Genomic DNA, 23,137 nt, shown 5'->3' with positions numbered 1-23,137 from the left:
TACAGTGTAAACAAAGTAATTTAGAAATAAAAACTACACCATAACAGAATCAGTCATGACAGAATCACTTTAAAGTGCATATATATATATATAAACATGCTTCTGAAATTCCACATAGTTGCATAAGTGCCCTACTTGCCTCTTCTGATGAATGGTATTCAACTGCACCTACTGATGCTGGGGAACCATGAAGCTATTATCACCCTGACAGAGAGATTGTCCACAACAAGATAATGTAAGGGCCTTTGAAGAATGGTCATTCATCTGACATATAAATGGCTTAACTTGATCCCCAACCTGCAAGATTTTCCATCTGAATTGATAATTTCTGAATGAACACCTTAATTAGATATAAGGAACAACATCACGTGGTGCTCTGTATGGGAAAGAGGATGATGTTCTGATTAGTCAAGAAAGGTCAATAATATTAAAACTGAGAGAAAGAAGTCTGTAAAAATATGGTAATAAAATATAAGATTGTACTTCTAATTCTTAATTATTCTCTACAAACTCCAGGAGTCTTATACATCCTTTTTTGGCTCCATTATTTATCAGAAGAAACAAGTATGAAACAAGATCGTCATCATCTGCTGTGTTAAACTATTATCCTTGTACGGTATGCCTTCCACTATACCCCAGGTGTTTCACAAAGGTCTCAGCATGAATCATACAGAAGATAATGTTCCCATTCCATGCTTTACTATAAGGGACATATATGACTACACTTCATAGATCTACAGTCTGTATTACATTGTGTTGTATCCTAGCAGGAGGTAACTGAGCTTGAGTTGTGTATTGAGAAATGTCTGTCTATATTGGAACAACATAAATATCCTAGAAAAAAAATGACAAATGTGAGGAGGCTGCATTTCACATCTTAGTTAAATGAAAATATTTTGCAACCAGAAGAATTAGTGGATCACTACTCTACAGAACAGTCAGAATGGACTCTACCGATACAGCAATCCAAAATGTTAAAAATGGGAAAAAATGATAGATAGTCCTGGTAACTCATCTGAGCAAATGGAATATTCTGAAACAAATACTAAAATAGGATATCTATAGTTAATTGTTGTATACCCACCAATATAGTTTTGTCAAGTTTGTTTTATTTATAAATTACGTTATACTACTATTTTCATTTATTACAGTTTAATTAGTTTTTCTAGCTTTCCTTTCTCAACAAGTGAACAATGAAACAGCTTTGAAGGTTATAGTGGTTATCAGATAGAATTCAACTGTACCCATTGTAACAGAATGTTTTAAAATGAATATAGTCTAGTGTATCAGCCAGAAAGTAGGGCATTATTTCTGATTTCCTTGGGTTTGAAAAGTCTCTGTGACCAATCTGACAGAATGTGATGATACAAAGTAAGCTGGTATCTTAACCACAAACCAGGACAGAACTGTTCAATGCAATGGGCTTGAGACCACATCAAGTAAATCTTGATTTTCAGCCATAAATATCAGGGCCTGCCTGGTCTATGATTGGAGGTGTTTAGGGTTTATTACTGCTATGTGCATTTCTGTACTTGCAAGCTTGCTACAGGTACAAGTGCAGGTACTCCTTGCACTTTTACATAGTTGTATACTGTGCTGCTTCATCCATCCCACCCTCTCTTCTGCATTACACTTAGTGTACCTATTGTCACAGGGAAACCATCAAGCTACCTCCACTTCTGAAGGTAGTGATGGGCGAATTTATTTGGCAGGCGCGAATTCGCTGCAAATTTGCGCGATTTGCCGCCAGCGATTAAGTTTGAGAAACGCCCGCGAAAATTCGCAGACAAAAATTCGCCGGCGTCAAAAAAAATTTTTTGATGGTGTTGGAAAAAAATGAGACGCCTGTGCCGTTTCGCGAATTTTTTGGCGCAAATTCGCCCATCCCTAGTAGCTACATCATTCCCTAGTGACCTGTGTAAACAGCTTGTGTCTAAAGATTTGGGCACACATGCCATTTTGATTCTGAGCTCCAGAAGTGATGAAATCTGAACACAAGACTTTTAGTGCAACTGCATGCATTTTGGGCTGAAGTGCATGAGAGGTTGTACACATTTTAATGCAATCGAATCATCTGCATTGTCCATTGCTGCCGCTATTATGCTGTAATTGTAGGGAAAATGCTGCATTGTGGGAAAAAAAAACATACAATTGCGCTTTCCACACTGCACAATTCACCCACATTTGCTTGTAGATGTGCTTTATAATATTATATTGACAGGTTGATGCTCCCCCTGGTTGAGCTATATACTCTGTTGGCTTAGCCTTGCAATTTTTGCAAAGTCGCCTTTTTCCTCTATCTTTGTCTCTGCTTTGCATTGTTCTCACTCTTTCTTCTTATTTTAACCCTCGATATTCGACCCTTGATGAATTTGCCCCTTAATGTGCCAGCAGTTATTGTTATCACTTCTACAGCTATGGCAAATTCTGACATATTATTTACCTAATATTATACAACAGCAAACACAAGGATAATATTTTGATAATCACATCACATTCCTGCAAAAATTCAATATTGTCTGAATACTATGTTGAGCCTGTAAACTGTTAAAACTAATATAGACAAATACATTATTGCAAGAACTAATAATATTCGCTCTGAAATAGATTAGAGGTGACCTTGATTAAATGTATATTGCCTGTAACCACTTAATTTGTATATTAGGAGAGAAGGATTAAAGGAAAATAAGCACTAAACTACAATGTATTTGTCTGAAAGAACTTGTTTAACATTTGAAGGCAGAAACGACAATCTGCTATTCCCTAGATAAAAATCTAAGTAAATCAACACTGTCACTGCATTTAAATAAAATAAATGGGTTAAAGGATGACAACACAGAAATAGAATTCTATTACAATGGCCACTGATTCAATCAAGCTGTAAGCCAATCAGAAACAAAGAAATGCATTCAGTCAACTAAGGAATAGCAAAGAAAACGGGACAAGGACAAAGCATACTAGCAGGGAACATTTGCATTAAAAAGGAAAGACTTGGAGCTACATGTACAGAGGCTGCATGACAAGGGTTCCAAATGACCAGCAGCTCAACTGAACTGGTTTACATTTCGTGACTGACAGAATCAGATGCAGCTGTGATAAGATGAGAAGCAATGAATTAAGGCAGGAGAAACCTGAGCTGATGGGCAGAGAAAGAGAGGGATGTGGTGTCTGGGGAAGAAGCAGTTCACTTCCTTGTATTCTGATACAAACATCCCACCCACTCTCCCCCTATTTGCATATTTTGCAAAAATGTTAGGAGTTTTCTTCTTTATGTCCTCATATTATCTATTAAAAACGAAGGGGCAGATTTATCAAGGGTCAAAGTGAATTCTAGGGAATTTTAGAAGTAAAAAAATTCGAAATTCAAAGAAATTTTTTGGATACTTCGATCATCGAATAGGATACTACGACTTCGACATCGATTCGAAGTAAAATAGTTTGACTATTCAACCATTCGATAATCGAAGTACTGTCTATTTAAAAAAACTTTGACTTCAATACTTCGCCAAATGAAACCTGCCGAAGTGCTATGTTAGCCTATGGGGGCCTTCTAGAGCAGTTTTCTACATTTTTTGAAGTTGAAGAAAAATCGTTCAATCGATGGATGAAATCCTTTGAATCATTTGATTCGATGGAACGATTTTACTTTGACCGCAAAATGGTCAAATTCGGTTAAAAAAATCAACTTCGATATTCGAAGTCAAAGTAAAGCCATTCGATGGTCGAATTTCGAAGTATTTATCACTTCGAAATTCGACGCTTGATAAATCTGGCCCTAAATGTAGATGTTTTCCTGGATGCCTTGTTATATTGTGGTTTCTGTATCTTTATTAGTAAAAACATGAGTGTCAGTATTGTATTAATTCATGTTAATTCCACATGCTTGATCAAAGGAATGTTTCCAATCGCATTTAGGTTAGGAATTAATTTTTTCCCTCTTGCTGTATAATTGCCACTGACTTCGGATGGGGTTTTTTGCCTCCCTTTGGAACAAAAAAGTGAATATATTATAATATATTTTAGGTTTTATTTGTCACAGCAGTGGTAGGGTTATAGTTACATAGTTAAGTTGGATTAAAAAAACATGCATACACATACACACACCGACCCCTTCATACACTTACATAATCTATATATACCAATATCTTTACTAATATCTTTACTATTTAGTATCACTATATCCTTGGATATTATGTTTGCAAAATTGAAAATTCTCTTCCTCTAGTCTAAAATGTTGGCCTCTGGTCCGTTGATCCTTTTTAAGGGGGAAATGATCCCCTGCAATGTTTCTAATATCGTCTAATTTATTTTGGGTCATATTTTGGTTTAGCAAGAATAACATTAAATCCAAACAAAGTGAAATATACATTTCCAAGACCACAGTATTACATGACAGCTAATTATATGTTCTATAATTACATATATGTTTTATATGTGTGTTTCTCTGTCTATAAGACAACTTCACATGATCTTTAAATAGACCTGGCTATGAAAACCACAATCATTTATGCTTTACACATTGACAGATGATCTTAAATATACTGTAAACAAAAAATGCATCATCTAGTTCCAAACTTTCAAAGTAAAAATATAAATCCAATTTGTGCTTTATTTTTATTCTCATAAATTTCCAGCTCCTGTAACAACTTGTGATGAAAATGCTTTTATGTGCAACAACAAAGTCTGCATTCCAAAACAGTATATGTGTGATTTTGATGATGACTGCGGTGATGGCTCAGATGAATTGTTAGAATGTGGTAAGTCACGTTTGTATATAATTATGTTTCTGTTTATATGCAGAGGAAGCAGGTTTTGATTGCACAGTATGGGCCAGAATTCAAATGAAAAATGTATCATTCAATCCCACAATTCCTGATAGACTTCTATTGAGGTTTCACAAGATTAACCACAAGCTGAGTTTTTCTCATAAAGTTACATCTGACCCTATATCTACAAATGTCACAACTAGTTGCAGAGAAACACCTGTCCTATATGTAATGGGTTTAGGGAAGGTTCACCAGGACAGAGAGTAAAGCAGGATTTATAGGGAAAACACTAGTTTCAAGATGGCTGATTCAGATTTGTCCATCACTAATCATGAATTTTGATGATGTTCCTGGAAAGTGTTTTGAGGACAGTGGATTTGATCAGTATTGATTATTTATCAGTATTGATCAATTCCACCTTTATTTTTTTTCAGCACTTGAAAGCTGCCTTCTTCATAAGAAAAGGCTGAAATTACGGAAACCCAGCATGAGCAAAATAAATATTTTCATAACGTAATGTTATTTACTAAGTTCTTTTCCAATAAGGTTTACATCCAGTCTCTCTTTTTTTTCAAGAATCAATTTTATAGGCCATAAGAGGAGAAGAGCCTTTAGTGTAAATCAACCATTTTTCAGTTAAATAATGCTGGGAAGTAAGGATGGACGAATTTGGCCCGTTTTGTTTTGCCAAAAATTTGCCGCCGGCGTAATGTCGCCGATGGTCATTAAAGTCTATGGGCGTCAAAAATAATTTGTCGCGCGACAATTTTTTTTTTTTTACACGCGTCTTTTTTTTGTCGCACAACGCCATACAAGTCTTTAGGCGTCAATTCTGCCGTGGAACAAGGCGAAAAGATTTGCCCATCCTTACTGGGGCCTATTTATAAAATAACTTACTCCAGAAAAGAAAAATCTGTGTAAAATAAATGTCAAATTTATCAAGGCAAGTGTTTTATTTTATATCACCTGATTGCCAAATGTGACACAGAACTACACCACTACAGACCTTATGTAAACCATTAATGTCAATAGAAAAAATACTTGCAGCAAAAAAATCCAGCAGAAGTCACTCTGTAAAAATTGGGGAAAAGGGCATTGGATGTATTAGCATTTTCATGTGGCTGTTTCTCTTTTTTTTACTCAGAGCTATACTATGCTTAAAGATCACAGCTTGATAAATACATTGGTTTTTTTACATTGTGATGCCTGTCAATGTGTTGTGCATTTGATTACTGTGTTTTGCCCAGCATGATAGAGGGAAAATAAAACTAATCGTTCACAAGCATAACTTTTACTATTTTACAACAAATTTTCAACTAAATTGAATCATCTTCAGTCTCTTTAGTAATTTCCATGCTTTTGCCACCAAAGTTGCTTGTCTAATGTAAAATAGCAAACCATACTAACGACTGAACACAATTAGTTCTTAAAGGAGAATTCAACCATTAACCAAAAAAAACCCTACCTCCTACCCTACGTAGACCCCCCTCCCTCCTCCCCCCAGCCTAGCTGCCCCCTGGAGAAATTGTCTACATAGGGTAGGGGGGTAGGGTTTTTTTTAGTTCATGGTTGAATACTCTTTTAATGAGTGACACTAGACAGTCTTTAATTTTTTGGTCCTACACTTCCAACCAACTGGCCTGTTGTTCAATATCTGCACAGTTGGGCCATTCACATGCATTCCAAAATAACTCTAAGGGGGTTATTTACTAAACTCTGAATGAAAACATCACGAAAATGTGTGGGGTTTTTTTATATAAAATCAGACTTTTAAAAAAAAATCACAGTTTTTTTTCGGAATTTATTAAACCCAGAGGATGGAAAAGTCAGAATGTGAATATCGGCATCTCAGACCTGTCGAGGTTGCATATAAGTCAATGTTAAAAACTCAAGCGGATTTTGTAGAGTTTGTAGCAGAAAATATTGAGATAAATTCGAACTTTGATAAATAACCCCCTTACAGTACATTGGTCATTATCCCCAAATAATTCCCCATCTAACCTCCTCAAATATACCATTGTACACATGTAAAAACAAATTCACCATAAGCATTCAATTTCCTGCAGTGAAATTTAAATGTACAGTTTAGATAGGCATAGATTTAATTATTCACATTATTAGTTATTCATTTATTTTTCTTCACAGCAGTGCATTTTATCCTTATATTAAAGATTTTATTTTATTTAAATGATTGATAATTATTTAATACTTTAAAGGCTCTATTAATTAAAAACATAAATCTGTTTAAGGGATTAGATTATGATTATGGCTTATTTAAGCAAATTTAAAAGTTTGAAGAAGGGAAAAGTAGAATTGCAGTTCTGGACTAAGTAGATGGATATTTGCTTTTTAAGACTTATTGAATAATTGCATAGTAGGTTTTTAATTTTCACATACATCTAAGATGATATCAATAGTAAAAGGTGTACAGGATGTAGAATTATTTTTTTTATATATTTTTTTTCAGGGTACCGCCAGTGTGGCCCAGAAGAATTTAGCTGTGCAGATGGGAGGTGCTTGCTCAATTCCCATTGGGAATGTGATGGAGACTTTGATTGCGTGGATCACTCAGATGAAGCTCCATTAAACAAAAAGTGTTGGAGTGCAGGTTCAAACCATTATTAATTTTCACTCATTTTGTAGGATCAACATTAGTTAATACTAGTGATGGGCAAATTTGTGGTGAATTCCCGCGATTCACCATCGGCGAATAAATTTGCGAAACCGCCGGAAAAAAAAAATGGGCCGCGGAGTTAAAAAAAAAACGGATGCAGGTGTCTAAAACGAGACGCCGGCGACATTTCATAAATTATTTCACAATTTTGCAAATTTCGCTGCACATTCGCGAATTTTTTGGCGAAGCGAAGCGCCCCAAATTCACCCATCACTAGTTAATACTGTTTGGAAAATATATTTCAGTGTACTGATTTTTAATTTATATTACTTATTATTCATTTTAAATCATTTACTTTGCTGCATTTAATGTACTTCATATAGAATTTAAATAGTTTTCCCCATGCTAAAAAAATGAGGAAATACAACAGTGGCTTGCTAAATAAGGATTCCTAAACATTTTTTAAAGCACGCTAGATCTTGTTCCTAGTACTAGGGAAATACATATGCTTTGTATTCACCTTGTGCTAAATTGTGCTAATTTATATTTAAATAAAGGAAAATTAAAAATGCAAAGGAGTTAAATTTGTGCTTGTAGAAAATCACAGCAGTAATTTAGAATTTTAAGATTTCAGTTTAAAATGATAGAAAATGTGAATACAAAATTTCAGCAACCAAAACTTGCAAGCTTTTATATTAGTCAATTGGAATGTTTATTAATAACATTCAAGCTATTTCATTTTTCGAGTTTTTAACCAGTCCTAACTTATCAAAATTAATGGAATATTGCAATTTTTAATGCATTTGAGTAGTTTCTCTGTCTCACGTTTTTGTGATTCAAGTTTTTTCACAAATAAACTGGTTTTTTTTTAAATTGAAAAATACTCAAATTCAAATCTTAATAAATCAGCCTCCACAAATTATGTTTATTCATTTGCAGGATTTATTTCTGTTTCCTATTTAAATGACAATTGTGAAATATTTTGCCACATCTCTATACTTTGAGTGCTATCACAATGTTGGATATTCATGTTTTCATGATTTCTTTTCCAGCTGGAAGAGACCTGTGATAACCTTGATAACTGTGCTACTCTGCTGATTTATGTCAAATGAACAACCCCTTACTTGCTACACTGTTTACTGTGTGCAATGTTGGTTTTATTAGAATGGAAATTTATATATAGGCATACATTTTATCTGATTTAAACCTACAAACAAACCCTGAGGTGCTACTAAAATAAGATGTGTTGATTTAAAAAAGTTTGAGCACAGAGACATACTGTATTAATTCTAAACAAAGCTTTTTACATATGTAATTATCTTATTTTGCATTTTAGTGCAGTAAAAAAATATCTGACACAAAAAATAGCTGACACTTGTATTATATTTGTTGTTTTTACTAGATAAAACTCTGCAAATAATGTAAAATGGGATCTGTCATTGTAATAAATCTGCCAGATAGCAGTGAATGTTTAATGCATTGACATCACACAATAGTTTTCTTTTGGGGTTTTTTGAGAAATGTATTGTTTTCTTAGTAAAATACCTCATTTAAACATTTATTCTTGCTGCCAACAAAACACTTAAAGGGGAACTCCACACAAACATAACTTAAGGTTTTTGAAAAGTAAACATAATTTTAAGCAACTTTGCAATATACATCAATTAAAAAAATATGCAGATTTTTCATGATTTGAATGGTTTGGAACACTTCCCTTGCTCTCCTGCTGATCTGTCTGACTACTTTGCTGAGCTGGCTGACTATCAGCAGCCATCTGTACTCACCCTGCATCTTCCAAAGCCCACAATTCTTTGCACACGTGATCTCAAGGAATAGAACATCACAGTTAAATGCATTGTGGGTTATGCAGTTCCCGTATGCTGTCTGTAAGCTGTGGAGGAGTTGTTACAATTTGTAACATCAGTGTTTAGTCCCTCCTTTCCTGCCAGGATTTCAAATGAAGTAGAAAGAAAAGAAATCCAAAATGGATGCCAGGAGATTCTTTGGAGAAATAACTGAAAGGATTTATTATGCAAAGCAAATGTCCCCAGGTTTTACTCACATGAAATAGGAGGTAACAGCAGATGAAATCATAGTGGACAGAGTGCCAAAATAGAGTCAGATAGTTTTAACTCCCTTAAGTCCTAGTAGGAAGGTGTACGTTAATTCATACAAGACAGATGTTACCAATGTGGGGATCAGGATCTATCAATGTAAAGATCAGGCAGTCCTCTGCTAACCTAGGTCCCTATCACTGTGTTCCCTGCACTAAAGGCAACAACAAGGGAAGCCTTGTAGGAATCTACTTCCTTCTACCAATCCTCAGTGGAGCGACAACTGCTCTTTCTGTTAAAACTCTCTGCCTCACTCTCCTAGAGAGTCTATTACAATTGACTGTCTAAGCTAGCTATCCCTCGTTCATGGGGTTTGATCAAAGGTGATTAATACCTTTAAACTCGATGAAATCATATTTCACCTATCATTTTCAATGAAAACTCTAATCGAAAAATAGTTTGAACTTTGCAACTGCAGTTCCCATAGACTTCTACATGAACTCACAAGCTTTTACATTGCTATTTTTTTATTTTCAAGGTTTTGCACTTAACACATCTCAAACTTGTTATTCAAATTCATTATTTTTGCCACAAAAAAACTTGACTCACGGTAAAAAGTCAGATTCAAACATTCATAAAATTATTATTTTATTACTATGCACAATGATTATTGTCATGATGATCATGATGATGATGAAAATTTTATTAGTATTAATATGATATTCTTTACTTGTGGGATTTCTTTTTTTCAGAACAGTCATGCAACAGTTCATCTTTTGTGTGCAAAAATGGCAAATGTGTTCCCAAGGGAGCACTGTGTGACATGAGAGATGACTGTGGAGATGGATCTGATGAGAGAGGATGCCATGTAAATGAATGCTTAAGTAAAAGAGTCAGTGGTTGTTCCCAAGATTGTCAAGATCTCCCAGTTGGATACAAGGTTAGTAGTCAATATTTATAAGTCTTTGTTTGAAGAACACAGATACAGATACAGATGAATAATTCATGAAATTAATTTGCTTTCCATGGAGGTATTGTTCTTTCCAATGTTTCATTTACTATACCAGTGCATATACAGTGTAACATTAATCCCTGATGAATAGACATGGGGTATTGACGCAGCTATATTCTAAACCTTTGTAAGAATTACATAAATTATATGAGGATTGCTTGTTTGATTCCTGTAACCACGGTGTAGCATATTAAATAAGGGTTATTAAAGGGGATATTTTCTCTGCTTGATATAATAACAAACTTCCTTTTCTGATTCATTTTACGTGCATTGAAAAGTTTTGCTATTTTTTTTCCATTGCTAGTTTTATACTTGCTTATGTAAAAAGCGAATGGATTTGTAAATATGCTTAATGTCAACTTTTTATAGCAGTTCAAGAACCTACTAGGAATAACTCTCTTTTGGACCTGGTAATAACTAATAATACTGAACTCATCTCTAGCATTTATGGGGGTTAGGGAATAGTGATCATAACATGGTCTCCTTTGGGATTATGTTGCAGAATCAACTCTATACGCAAGAAACTAAAACACTAAACTTTAGACGTGTAAACTTTGTCAGTATAAGGGCATCTATGCAACACATTAACTGGGAAAGTCTTTTCACAGGGTTAAACACAGGAGATAAATGGGATGTCTTTAAAATGCTGCTTAAATGAGAAGGAAAGTCTTTAAACAACATTCCCTAAAAACCTTAGCCTTAATATAGTCTCTAACATATTCCCCCAGCTCAGGGTCCTGTTGCTTAGTTTGCCTTTGCACTACAGAAATGTGTTCAAACTTTAATAATCTGGCAAATTTTGTTAAATGGACATGGTAATTAGGGAGTGTGGCCACAAAAATCTTATTGTCCCTCTTTCTTTTCCCAAAATGTTGGAAGGTATAGAATGGTTGATAAATGTTTCAGCTGTCCAGGCTAACTTGAAAGCCTTAAACATACCTTTTTTTTTACCAGATACAGGGAGACCAATAAATCATACAAAAAAAAAATCAAACAAGATAAAATCAATATAGAAAAGGGCATTGCAGAAAGGAGTAAAATGAACCCAAAATATAGGATGGGGTGAAAGTATCATTTCTATTTTTGTTGATAATATTAAATTGTGCAGAACTATAAGTTCCACACAGGATATTACCATTTTGCAAAGTGATTTGACTAGATTAGAAAACTGGGCAGCAAACTGGAAAATGAGGTTCAATGTTGATAAATGCAAGGTTATGCACTTTGGCAGAAATAACATAAATGCAAGTTATACAATAAATGGCATTTAATGGTGTGTTGGGGGTTTTCCTTAATTAAGAAGGATCCTTATGCAAAAGTTAGAGTAAATGGATATCTATCTTCCCCAATTAACATACAATTAACATACACAATGGAACTAGACAAGGATGTCCTCTGTCCCCTCTATTGGGGTTGTTTTCTCTGGAAAAAAGGCGCTTGCGAAGGGACATGATTATACTTTACAAGTACATTAGAGGACATTATAGACAAATAGCAGGGGAACTTTTTACCACTAAAGAGGATCATCGTACCAGAGGCCAAGAGGATCATCGTACCAGAGGCCACCCCTTCAGACTAGAAGAAAAGAACTTTCATTTGAAGCAACGTAGGTGGTTCTTCACAGTGAGAACATTGAGGTTGTGGAATGCACTGCCGGGTGATGTTGTGATGGCTGATTCTGTTAATGCCTTTAATTGTGGTTTGAATGATTTCTTGGACACTAAACTCTATAGTTAGTATAGATATGGGTATATATAATTTCTAAAGATTCTTGTTAGGATAATATTATCAAAACTAGGTGACACATGAGCTCTGACCTACAATATCCTGAGGTTTGATTTTCATGTTTGATGCTCAGGCTGGTTTTTTGTAAATGTGTGAAGTTATGTTTTCCTCCTTGGGCCCATTTATTAATAAGATTGATATATTTTCCAATATACAATGTAAACTCAATATTAACTTTACTTTATACTTTATTTTTTGTAGTATATATTGAGGGGCCGATTCATCAAGGGTCGAATATCGAGGGTTAATTAACCCTCGATATTCGACTAGGAATTGAAATCCTTCGACTTCGAATATCGAAGTCGAAGGATTTAGCGCAAATTCTGCGATCGTACGATCGAAGGATTATTCCTTCGATCGAATGATTAAATCCTTCGAATCGAACGATTCGAAGGATTTTAATCCAACGATCGAAGGAATATCCTTCAATCAAAAAAACTTAGGCAAGCCTATGGGGACCTTCCCCATAGGCTAACATTGACTTCGGTAGCTTTTATCTGCCGAACTAGGGGGTCGAAGTTTTTTTTAAAGAGAATCGTTCGATTCGAAGTCGAAGGTCGTAGTCGAAGTAGCCCATTCGATGGTCGAAGTAGCCAAAAAAACCTTAGAAATTCGAAGTTTTTTTACTTCGAATCCTTCACTCGAATTTAGTGAATCGGCCCCTAACTGTATATAAAAAGAACATCACTACATTTATCTCAAAGCATTTCCTGAATATCTACCTAGGCATTACCATTTAGTATTATTTGTCGTAAAAGCAAAATTGGACAAATGCATGGCTATCTCCCCAAATACTGCATTTCATCACAATCCAGTCTGTGACTAAAAATCCTTAAATGCATGTGAGTGCAGTTCCTGTGTTACTTAAAACTTATACACTTTACTGTGTGGCATCATAATGGTACAAATTGACCTTTGCACTGGTGGGATAGTAAAGCTAGTATGTGGGACAATACATATCAATTCTATTATACAGCAGTACCTATAATTAATAAAAATGTAGAATAGTATTAACTTAAATATAGTTATTATGTAACTGATATATAGATGATACTATACCCTGCCCTGACTGTCCAATCTGCTGGAAATTTCTCTACCCCATTATGCTTTTGGAGGTCCAAGAAATCATCCAAGCCCCCAATAGGCAAAATTATGTTTTCATTCTTTGGGGCAAATTTACTAAAGGGCGAAGTAGCTAATGCTAGCGAAAATTTGCCAGTGTGACGTCAGTTCGTTTCTTTGCCGATTTACGGGTGCTGGCATAAATTCACTAGCGAAGTGGACCTACTCTAGTGCTACTTTGCACCCTTACACCAGGCAAAGTTGTGCTATGGCGAAGGGATATAACTACACTAATTCACTAACTTGCGGACTTTACTGAGCGTTACCTCTTGCACCAGACCAGGCGAAGTGCAATAGAGTAGATAGGGCTTGCTTCAAAGAAAGTTAAAATTTCTTCTTAGTCCCAAAAAACGCGAAAGTCTTTGACTTTTTTTAAGGGTGATAGTCTGAAAAAGATCATAATTTTTTTTGGGGGTACCCTCCTTCCCCCTACATTTTCCTAACATATGACACCTATGTATAGGGCAAAATCACAGCTCTATTTTATTTTATGAAGCTTTCCCAGGCTTGTGTAGTGTAATGTATTTGCTGCTACATATACGTCCATTGTACTTTAACTTGGCACCGTATGCAAATTAGGCATCGCTAGCTTTGCTTGACGAATTAATGGTAGCGCAACTTCGTTACCTTTCGCCTCCCTCTAAGTTTAGTTGCACATCTCTGCCCTCCAGTTCATTTATATCCCACTTAAGGACTGGAGTCCAAAACTGTACTGCATACTCAAGATGAGACCTTACCAGGGACCTATAAAGAGGCAAAATTATGTTTTATCCCTTGAGTTAATGCCATTTTTTATGCACAACAGAACTTTATTTGCTTTAGTAGCCACAGAATGACACTGCCCAGAATTAGACAACCCCAAGATCCTTCTCATTTAAGGAAACTCACAACACACTGCCATTTAGTGTATAACTTGCATTTATATTATTTTTGCCAAAGTGCATAACCTTGCATTTATCAACATTGAACTTAATTTTCCAGTTTGCTGCCCAGTTTCCCAAGTTAGATAAATCACTCTGCAAAGTGGCGGCATCCTGCATGGAACCTATAGTTCTGCACAATTTAGTATAATATGCAAAAATAGAAACAGTATTTTCAATGCCCACCTCCAGGTCATTAATAAACAAGGTGAAAAGCAAGGGACCTAGTACAGAGCCCTGCAGTACTCCACTAACAACACTGGTCCAATTAGAAAATGTTAAACACAGTAGACCCTATAACCATTCAGGTCCCCCTCTCTCCTGGAGGGGTCAGTTGTGTGCTAGTTACACCACTGATAAAAAAACATTCCTGGTCTTGTATCAAATAATTTGACCAATAAAGGGCCAGATTCAATATCTTGAGAAAAATGTAAGTCCACATTTTCTCATATGCTTTTCTTATCTAACTGCATCTACCCCAATGTATGTAAAGTTATTGGTAACCAGTATATGTGATCATTGACTTGAACAGCTAATTTTGCATCTGTTTAACGCATGAGTTGTAAATAGTTGTAAATACCAATATACTGTATTTCCCCATGGTCAAAAAAAAAGTGCACATATTTTTGCATTGGTCAGTTATACCTAATGATCATTTTTATTTTCTGGTTTAAACACGATTCCTCATCATACAATATTTTGTATTTCCTGTTCTCTCCATTCAGCTGTAAAGGATATAACTCCTAAAATCATTTATTTCAAAAGTATTTTCTTTCTCTTTTTCCCATATCCCAATAGATTGAATCAACATTTTAAAGGTGACTTCATGTTCTGAAGTGCTGATTCACTGAGTAACCTGGTGGGGAAAATATCAAAATGATAATATAACCTCAAACAAATCATTCAAAGTCTCAGCAGTTGTATCTCTTTCAGAAGGTTACAGTTCTTGGCTTGCCAGATGCATTGTCTCAATTGTGTTAAAGTGTCAGATTTCACCATTTTAAAAATAAGTTTCTTTAGTCAAATAGCCTATTAATTTCTAGGATTTGATCCATAAAACAGACATAGAGTAAATGACTCATAAATATATGGGCCTGGTTTATTAACTGCTTTTTTTCTGAAGTGTAACCATTACCATATACGGATAATTTAGGATTTAAAAAGCCTTTTTCTGCAATATCTAAATTCTAAGACCTCTTGTTTTATGGCATTTTAGTAATTGCTACCCAACTTATTACTTATTTTCTGGGTTTGTTAGCACCAAGCTCTAACATGAACAAAATTTTACTACTCAAAGAAGAATGTCAGTTCATTCAACAATTTAAATATTTGTTAACTATTGAAACTATTGATTCCTTTTGTTTGATAGAAAGCCATAACTGAAGTTAATAATTAGTCACTTCAATTAATTCTAACACCAATTTTGCAAGTAATTATAAAAATAATAAAAAGTAATCCAGAGAGAGCTTGAATTATGTGGGTCTACGATCTGCTGAGTTCAGTTCATTCTAGTTTTTCGTGCCCGTACAAGTAAGCAGCGTGAATTTACAATTATACCTGGAAAGTAAGGATCAAATTTGGTTCTTGTACACAACAGGGATTTTTCAAAGTGCCCCAGGCTGTGTGCACAGTGCAAAAAAACTGCAGTTAGCCATTTTTTTTGAACATTGACCCCTGCATGGGGCTTTTTGCAAATAGGAGCAGGCCTCTGTGCTGCATTTCAGAGGGCAGAGACCAGCAGACTGTGCGTAGAGTCCAACATTGCCAATGTTAGGCAGCACTCTATTCAAATGATGTAGGTTGAGTGGTACATAGGTGTCCCTTTGCTCCCACCTCCTACCCATCACTTACCTTCCATACCATTCAGATGTGTAGTATAGGAGGTCTATGCTTAATAGGGTGTGCATCCTGATACTGCTCTTTTGATCCAGCACTCTAGCCCAGGGGCACCAGTGCTTTGGAAATTATCACTAAGGGAAATGTTAGAATTTCAAAAAAAAATTTCAGTAAATTGAAATGGTTGAGTTACACTCATCACCATAATGTTATCATTTAAGATTCATGTGAAGATTGCCTCTGTGTCCAGCTTCTGAAGGACTGTCAAAGATTATGAAAGAGACAACAATATCAAGTTACATATACATTTCTTTAATATGATTCCCAGTCCCTCCTGTATAGTCTCTCCCTCCCTTAGTTTGAGTTGTTTGCAAATATTTCTGTGTTTAGCATTATTTCCTAGTATTTGGTGTAAAAAAAAAAAAAAAAGATGTAAAAAAGATTTTCAATAGACTTTCAAGAGTTGCAGAACTTTTCAATAGACTTGTATTGTGATAGATCTCTCTCAGCGTGAACAATTTCATCATGACTTTTTAACTCCATACAAAGTTTTTGACTCATATGATAAAATAGTTTTTGACTGTTCAAAGCCGGAGAATACTTTTTTGTAAAAAGTATATCAATGGGGGTAGTGGGTAAAGCACCAGATAATTAATTGTTTTACTTAAAAAGGTTCAGAATATCAGAAATAGTGCTTAAAATGTCAGTAAAAGCTTTTAATAAATGCTCCCCCTATTTTTACTGTTAATGTTTGCAAAAAACATTACGAATTAAACATTTCTAATTTTGACATGATAGCTGTCCAACCAAAAATTGTTATGTATTATAACATACCAATTATTGAATCTTGTTATATTTTTCTTCTTACATTCTAAGCCCTTTATTTTCTACTTTCTATATAGCAATAATGTCATTTATGATAACCCCAGCATAATTTTTAAATTTATCACTTGTTGACAGGGGTTAATTATTGATTAGTAAAAGGACAACATTGAAGTACTTTTCACTTGTTCATATAGCCTACTGTATGTAGCCTATGCTTGTTTATTTCAGGGTAGCAATCATTAGTAGCCTTAAATTCAGGTATAAAGATTTACCTTGCAGAAATGAAATTGAGATCATAAAGAGCCAATTACAGTCCACGTCAGCAGTATCCCATAACAGCTTTAGCTGAAAGCAAGTTATAAAACCACTATGATGAATCCAGATACGTGGACAAAGTGCATTGTGTTTAATCTTCTGTTAACTAAATGCCGTATTAGACTTCTTCTTTTCTATTCATATTTTATAAAATGAAGTATACCAATGATTAAAGATTAATTAATTGCTTTTAATACTGTTGACCATTTCATTTTAATGGAGAGTCTTCGAGACAAGAATAGGTGACTTTACTGGAGGTTCCAATATGTTAGGCACCTCACATTGAATTCTTTTCATACTTTTTTATATTTGTTAACAAAGCTTTATCACCAGTTGCTCATAGTGTTGGGATTTCTAAAAGCTCTCTTTGTGTCCCTGTCTCTCTCTCTCTATGTATCCCTCATACATTCCCACCTAGACACTAAGATATTAGAATCCCACCTCTACCTAGTCTGACTATAGAATCTTCCTACTCTCACTCAACATAGAACAGGCTTCCTGATTGTCAAAATATGTATCACAAATATTCATAGCCCTTCACATCTATTCACCTGTGTGACATTCTGTGGCATCAATTCTATTCCCTTCAGAGCCACCATGTTTTCACACTACCCACATCTTTAAAGACCAAGGAAAGGCTATAAACAGGCAGAACATCTAATGAATGAGCCTCTTCCCCTCTTCCCAAACGCTATGTCCATTCCTAAAGATAAATTAGTATTCTCCTTTTCTACATAATCCGAGCATTCATTTCAAAAGAGGGCTATACGTTCCCTTTAGTCTTGAAAATTTTTTATTCATATTCTTTTGTGTATTGTCCCCCGTTTCTCTCTCTCTCTCTCTCAATGAATGTGCTGCAGATATAAATGATGCTATAAAAATATACATAAATATATACCAATGCCTTAAAGGCAAACATTATCATTTATTATCAATACATCATTCTGTCTACATTTGGATATGTTAAAACATTGTAAATAAAATATAGTAAAAAGAGTGATTGTAAATAAAATATAATGAAATGGGAAATACATTGGATTAAATATTTTCTCTATGAAAACATAAGCCTTGAATCTCGTTCTCAAAATTATCCTACTAATTTTTTGTTTTGTTTTGTTTTTCTTTCTATTTTACCATCATTATGAGAAGATAAATGTGGAACTAAGACACAGCTAACAGCTGTAGCATATGTAACAAAAATACTCTATTTTTAAAATTCTACCAATTGGTTTGCGGAGTCTTTCGTTATGGTCATATTGCAAAAGTTCTACTCCTAATATAATGCACTCCATATTATGGCATATGGTGTCTTTGACCTCTGCTCATGGAGAGGCATCGTTTTTCAGGAATTACTTGCAAATTCCCATGTCCCCCCTCCCCCCCCACACACAACCCTGCATTACTAACTAGTGATTTATATGTGATAAATTTGTAAAGAGACATTAGTTTGTTCACCCACTCCCAACTGGTTTCTAGTCTACTAGTTTCTAGTCTCCCAGTATGACTATATAAGGGTCTGCCATTTAAATGTTCACCAGTCCAACTCAGTCGTCTTGATACTGCTAATATTTCTTAATAATTATGTGAGTGCATCTAATAAAAAAAGGCAATATCTTCATATCAAAGGGTTACTTGAGGATGAGCAATTACTATTCTTCATTGCTTTATATTTCTGTAGTACAAGCAGCCCTCTACCATACAAGAGCGTGATGCTATCATAACAATAGAGAGTCAAACGTGGGCTGGGGGGTTTGGAAAAAAAACACAATTCATATTATTGATAGAATCATGCCAGTATCAGTTTAATTTTTCTTCTAGACAAAAACAAAGGGGAAAATAAAGAGAGGTTTATTTACTTTTATGCTTTTAAAATGTTTAGAGAAGAAGTGCTAGCAAAGAAATGTCTGGTAAAGACAACAGTTATATGCTCCATTGTCTGTTACTGATCATAAATCACTAACCAAAGAAAGCTGACTTTCAATGATAGATAGGGATCTAGTGAAATAAGCAGGGTGTTCTGGCTGCAGTTTGTATCCAATATGTCAGAGAAAAATGCATGCTTCCTGGAAAGGTCAAAATTGTATTTAAGAAGTCCATTTTTGTGTTCCTTTTTTATTTTATTTATTTATTGTGTGTGGAAGTTTACAACAGGGACTATTTTAATGTATGTGTTCACAATACATTGTTTTTAAGGAGAGGGAATCATGCATTTTTGTGACTGTCAAAGAATGTCATAACTACATCTGCACCTTTGTGGAAAAATCCCTCTATGGGCAGTTTGTGAAGCACTATCCACTCCATCTGGACAGTAAAGGTTAAAAATAGGTTAATCAATTCATTGGGTTGTTGTTAAAACATTAGATGCCTTGAGTGAACAATATTTATACAATACCAAGCTGATTAATCTATAGTCTTTCTAGCAAGATTGTAAGTTTTCCCCCACAAGCCTATAGATGTATTTAGAGTTATTTTTTACCAATACAAAACTATTTGGTATATGTTATACTTTCTAACCACTTCTTGTACTTTAATAGACAGTAAAGGAGATCAGTGCTTAATGTGTTTATATACTATCATTTTTATTCTGTGTATATTTGGGACCAGCACTAGATGCCCATGAAATATCCCCTCCCAAAGGTCATAAAAAGGTATTACTGATGTCACTGTAGTCTATGAAGTGCAATGACCAATGAGATATGGTAACAACATACTGTTGAGTATTTACGTGAAATATGATTATGAAAATACAAAGGGATATTTAAGCTGTCCACTTATGTTGCTAAAAACCCACTATCCCCATTCCAATACTACCACTATTTTTTTAGATGGCTGCCTTCATAGATCATTGGGCAAAGTTACTATGTTGATGTGTGATTTATGCATTTCTGGCATATCTTATATCCTATATCATACACAAATAAACCTCTACAATATTACAGTAGGGTTAATGTATCTGATTTTGTTTTGTTGGCCAATTGATGCTGTTGCAGTAGCATCAGATTTTTACAAACCTCTTATTAGAGGCCACACCCAAGGATTGATAATCACATAGCTTGGTCAAAAATTACTTTAATATTTGCAACTGTAAAGGCTGCGTTTCCAGAATGAATTAACATTTTAGCAGAAAACCAGTTATGGATTCCAGCTTTTTTAAATTTTCACAAAGAAATGAAAACTGATGAGATGCTTCCTACCTTCCCACCCACCACTTACAGTATCTCTGTATTGTGTGGCACATCATTTCTACTTTGCCCTGGGTGAAGAGAAAAGTAACATCCAAGGCACAATGCCTTACATACTTATGAGGAGCAGCATAATATAGATGGTTCACCCAAAAGAAGGAAGTGGGAACAGACTTCCCCATACAAACTGATAAGCACATTTAGTTCCACAATGTCTTCCAGTAATACCGCATTGATCACCCATAATATCATGTGTTCATGTCTTTGTAGAACACCAGGATACAGTGATTATATATATATATATATATATATATATATATATATATATATATATATATATATATATATATATATATATATATATATATATATATATATATAGACACCATTAATCTACATGCATTTCTAAATAAAATGGCTTCTCTAGAAAGCTATAGATTATTCATGGGGAAGCGTAAAATGCCATTTTATTTTACTGAATAGTATAATTTCACTGCACTGTTTTACTTGCTGGTTTGATTGCTACTGGTTTATTTTATAGGGAACTATCACTAGCAATAGCACTGACGGGATTAAATCATCTTCTGTTCTTCCTCCCGCAGTGCAAGTGTTGGCCTGGATTTCGATTGAAAAATGATGGGAAAACATGTGTAGACATTGATGAATGCCTATCTGGATTCCCCTGTAGCCAGCAATGCATCAATACCTATGGAACCTACAAGTGTCTCTGTGCAGAGGGATACCAAATTCATCCTGAATATCCAAATGGCTGCAAATCTCTTTCAGGTATTACACTGATGTGGCAATGAATACAGAATTATGTGCAGCAAACTAAAAAATAAACATTTAGAGATGTTATGTATTATGTTATTATTTGAGTACTTATTAAATAATCCTATCAGCTCTATTCATTGCAAGCTCCTTGGAGAGACTTGATCCTCTAATTGTAATACAAGGCTATCTTAAATAGAAATCATGATCCATTTTCAATGGATTTTGTTGTAAAAGCTCTTTATTATGTGTTCTTTGGATATGGATAGTTCTTTATTAGGTGGGGGGGTTCACCCAATCTTACATAGGTTAACTATCTTCCGTTATAAAATAATACAATCAGTTGTGTCCGTTTACCAGTCAGTTCCTATAGTCTAAACTTGCCTATTGGGAAGAGGGTAAACACTGGGGTGTGCTCATCAGTGTACTGCATTGTTAACTGTGGATACTTGCATCTGATTTAAATATTATTGTCTCATTCCTGTACCCCTTGTACATTGCAGTAACAGTGTGGGTATCTTTATGTGTAACCATAGAATTCAGTGGCTGTATGCACTGCATTCTTTTCCAACTTTCACCATGAATTCCAATGTTCAGATGCTCTTAATCTTCTCATTGCCATGCACTGCAACTTATAACTATACTAGATATTATATGGGTCACTTTTCTACAGTTCATAATATCTATTATTATTAAGCATGAGCTGAGGATTAGAAGGACTCACGTACAGATACTACATGATAAGTTAGCTGGTCAGTTGTAACTGGACTGGAGCCCAAATGCTGGGTAACAGCATTAACTGGTGTGCTGAAGTTGCAAGGAGTAGTATCTGCTTATTGTGAGGCATGAGATGACTGGTGGTCACAACAGCTATCAGGCAGAGTCTAATGAACAGGCCAGAAGGTACTGAAAAAAACCCTGTATTCTCCTTTAAAAGGAGGGATGTATTAGTAGACTAGGAATGTGTCTAACATGCTGAACTAAGCAATAATGTCCTTTTGTCTCACCTCCTTTATGTTTATGTTTGGTGACGGTGATGGGTGGGTCTGTTTGTTTGTCTGTATACTGCTCCTGATGAAGTTCCCTGTGGGGGATCAAAACGTTGAGGCTAAATAAACCTTTTTTGTGTTTTGCAACATAAACCCTGTGAGTGCTGCAAGCTTTCTTTCTATTATTGCAAATAACCAGTGCTGGCACCGGAGTCTATGGAGTGCACCATTGCTTTATATATATATATATATATATATATATATATATATATATATATATATATATATATATATATATATATATATATATATATATATATATATATATATATATATATATATATAGTAGAAGGAGAACCAGCACACACTGTAATCATTTAAAGTGAAGTCTTTATTTGCACAACGTGTTACATGTCAATCCGACACGTTGTGCAAATAAAGACTTCACTTTAAATGATTACAGTGTGTGCTGGTTCTCCTTCTACTATCTACAATTTTGATCGTGCACCACTGGCCTCGAACTAGTAATGCGTGCTGGTACTGTGGATATATATATTTATATACAAATATGTGTGTGTGTGTAAAAGTCCAAGATTTTATTTTAAAGTGTTAAGTGAAATGTAATGGTTTGTTTGAGTTTAGAGGAAGACCCTTTCTTGCTTCTTGCTGATCACCATGAAATCAGAAAAATGAGCACTGATGGATTCAACTATACAATGCTAAAACAGGTCAGGCATTTTATGATATATTTGCAACTGTTGTGTCATCCATTAAAGTAACTGAGATGTTTTTTCATCTTTGGACTAATATTTGTACTTAAGCCATGATTGCACAAATGTTGCAGACATAACTCTTAATAAAGTCTGTAAGCAAGGGTTAAAGAAAACGTATTTGTGCTTACTATATTAAGAATTATATTTTCTGCTGTAAACCTGCAACATAAGGG

General features: G+C 34.7%; 1 protein-coding gene across 1 annotated transcript in view; it reads left to right on the top strand.

The window, feature by feature from the left end:
* LOC108701836 (low-density lipoprotein receptor-related protein 1B) overlaps nucleotides 1-23,137 on the top strand; it is a 676,036-nt gene that overhangs the window by 559,453 nt on the left and 93,446 nt on the right. Inside the window, exons 53-57 of the mRNA XM_041576281.1 lie at nucleotides 4,635-4,757; nucleotides 7,234-7,374; nucleotides 10,187-10,374; nucleotides 21,034-21,217; nucleotides 22,834-22,919. Coding sequence (XP_041432215.1) covers nucleotides 4,635-4,757; nucleotides 7,234-7,374; nucleotides 10,187-10,374; nucleotides 21,034-21,217; nucleotides 22,834-22,919 — 722 coding nt within the window. The remainder of the gene's footprint in view (nucleotides 1-4,634; nucleotides 4,758-7,233; nucleotides 7,375-10,186; nucleotides 10,375-21,033; nucleotides 21,218-22,833; nucleotides 22,920-23,137) is intronic.

Source organism: Xenopus laevis, chromosome 9_10L (genome assembly GCF_017654675.1).
Source record: "Xenopus laevis strain J_2021 chromosome 9_10L, Xenopus_laevis_v10.1, whole genome shotgun sequence".
NCBI lineage: Eukaryota > Metazoa > Chordata > Amphibia > Anura > Pipidae > Xenopus > Xenopus laevis.
This window is presented reverse-complemented; position numbering and strand designations above follow the sequence as displayed.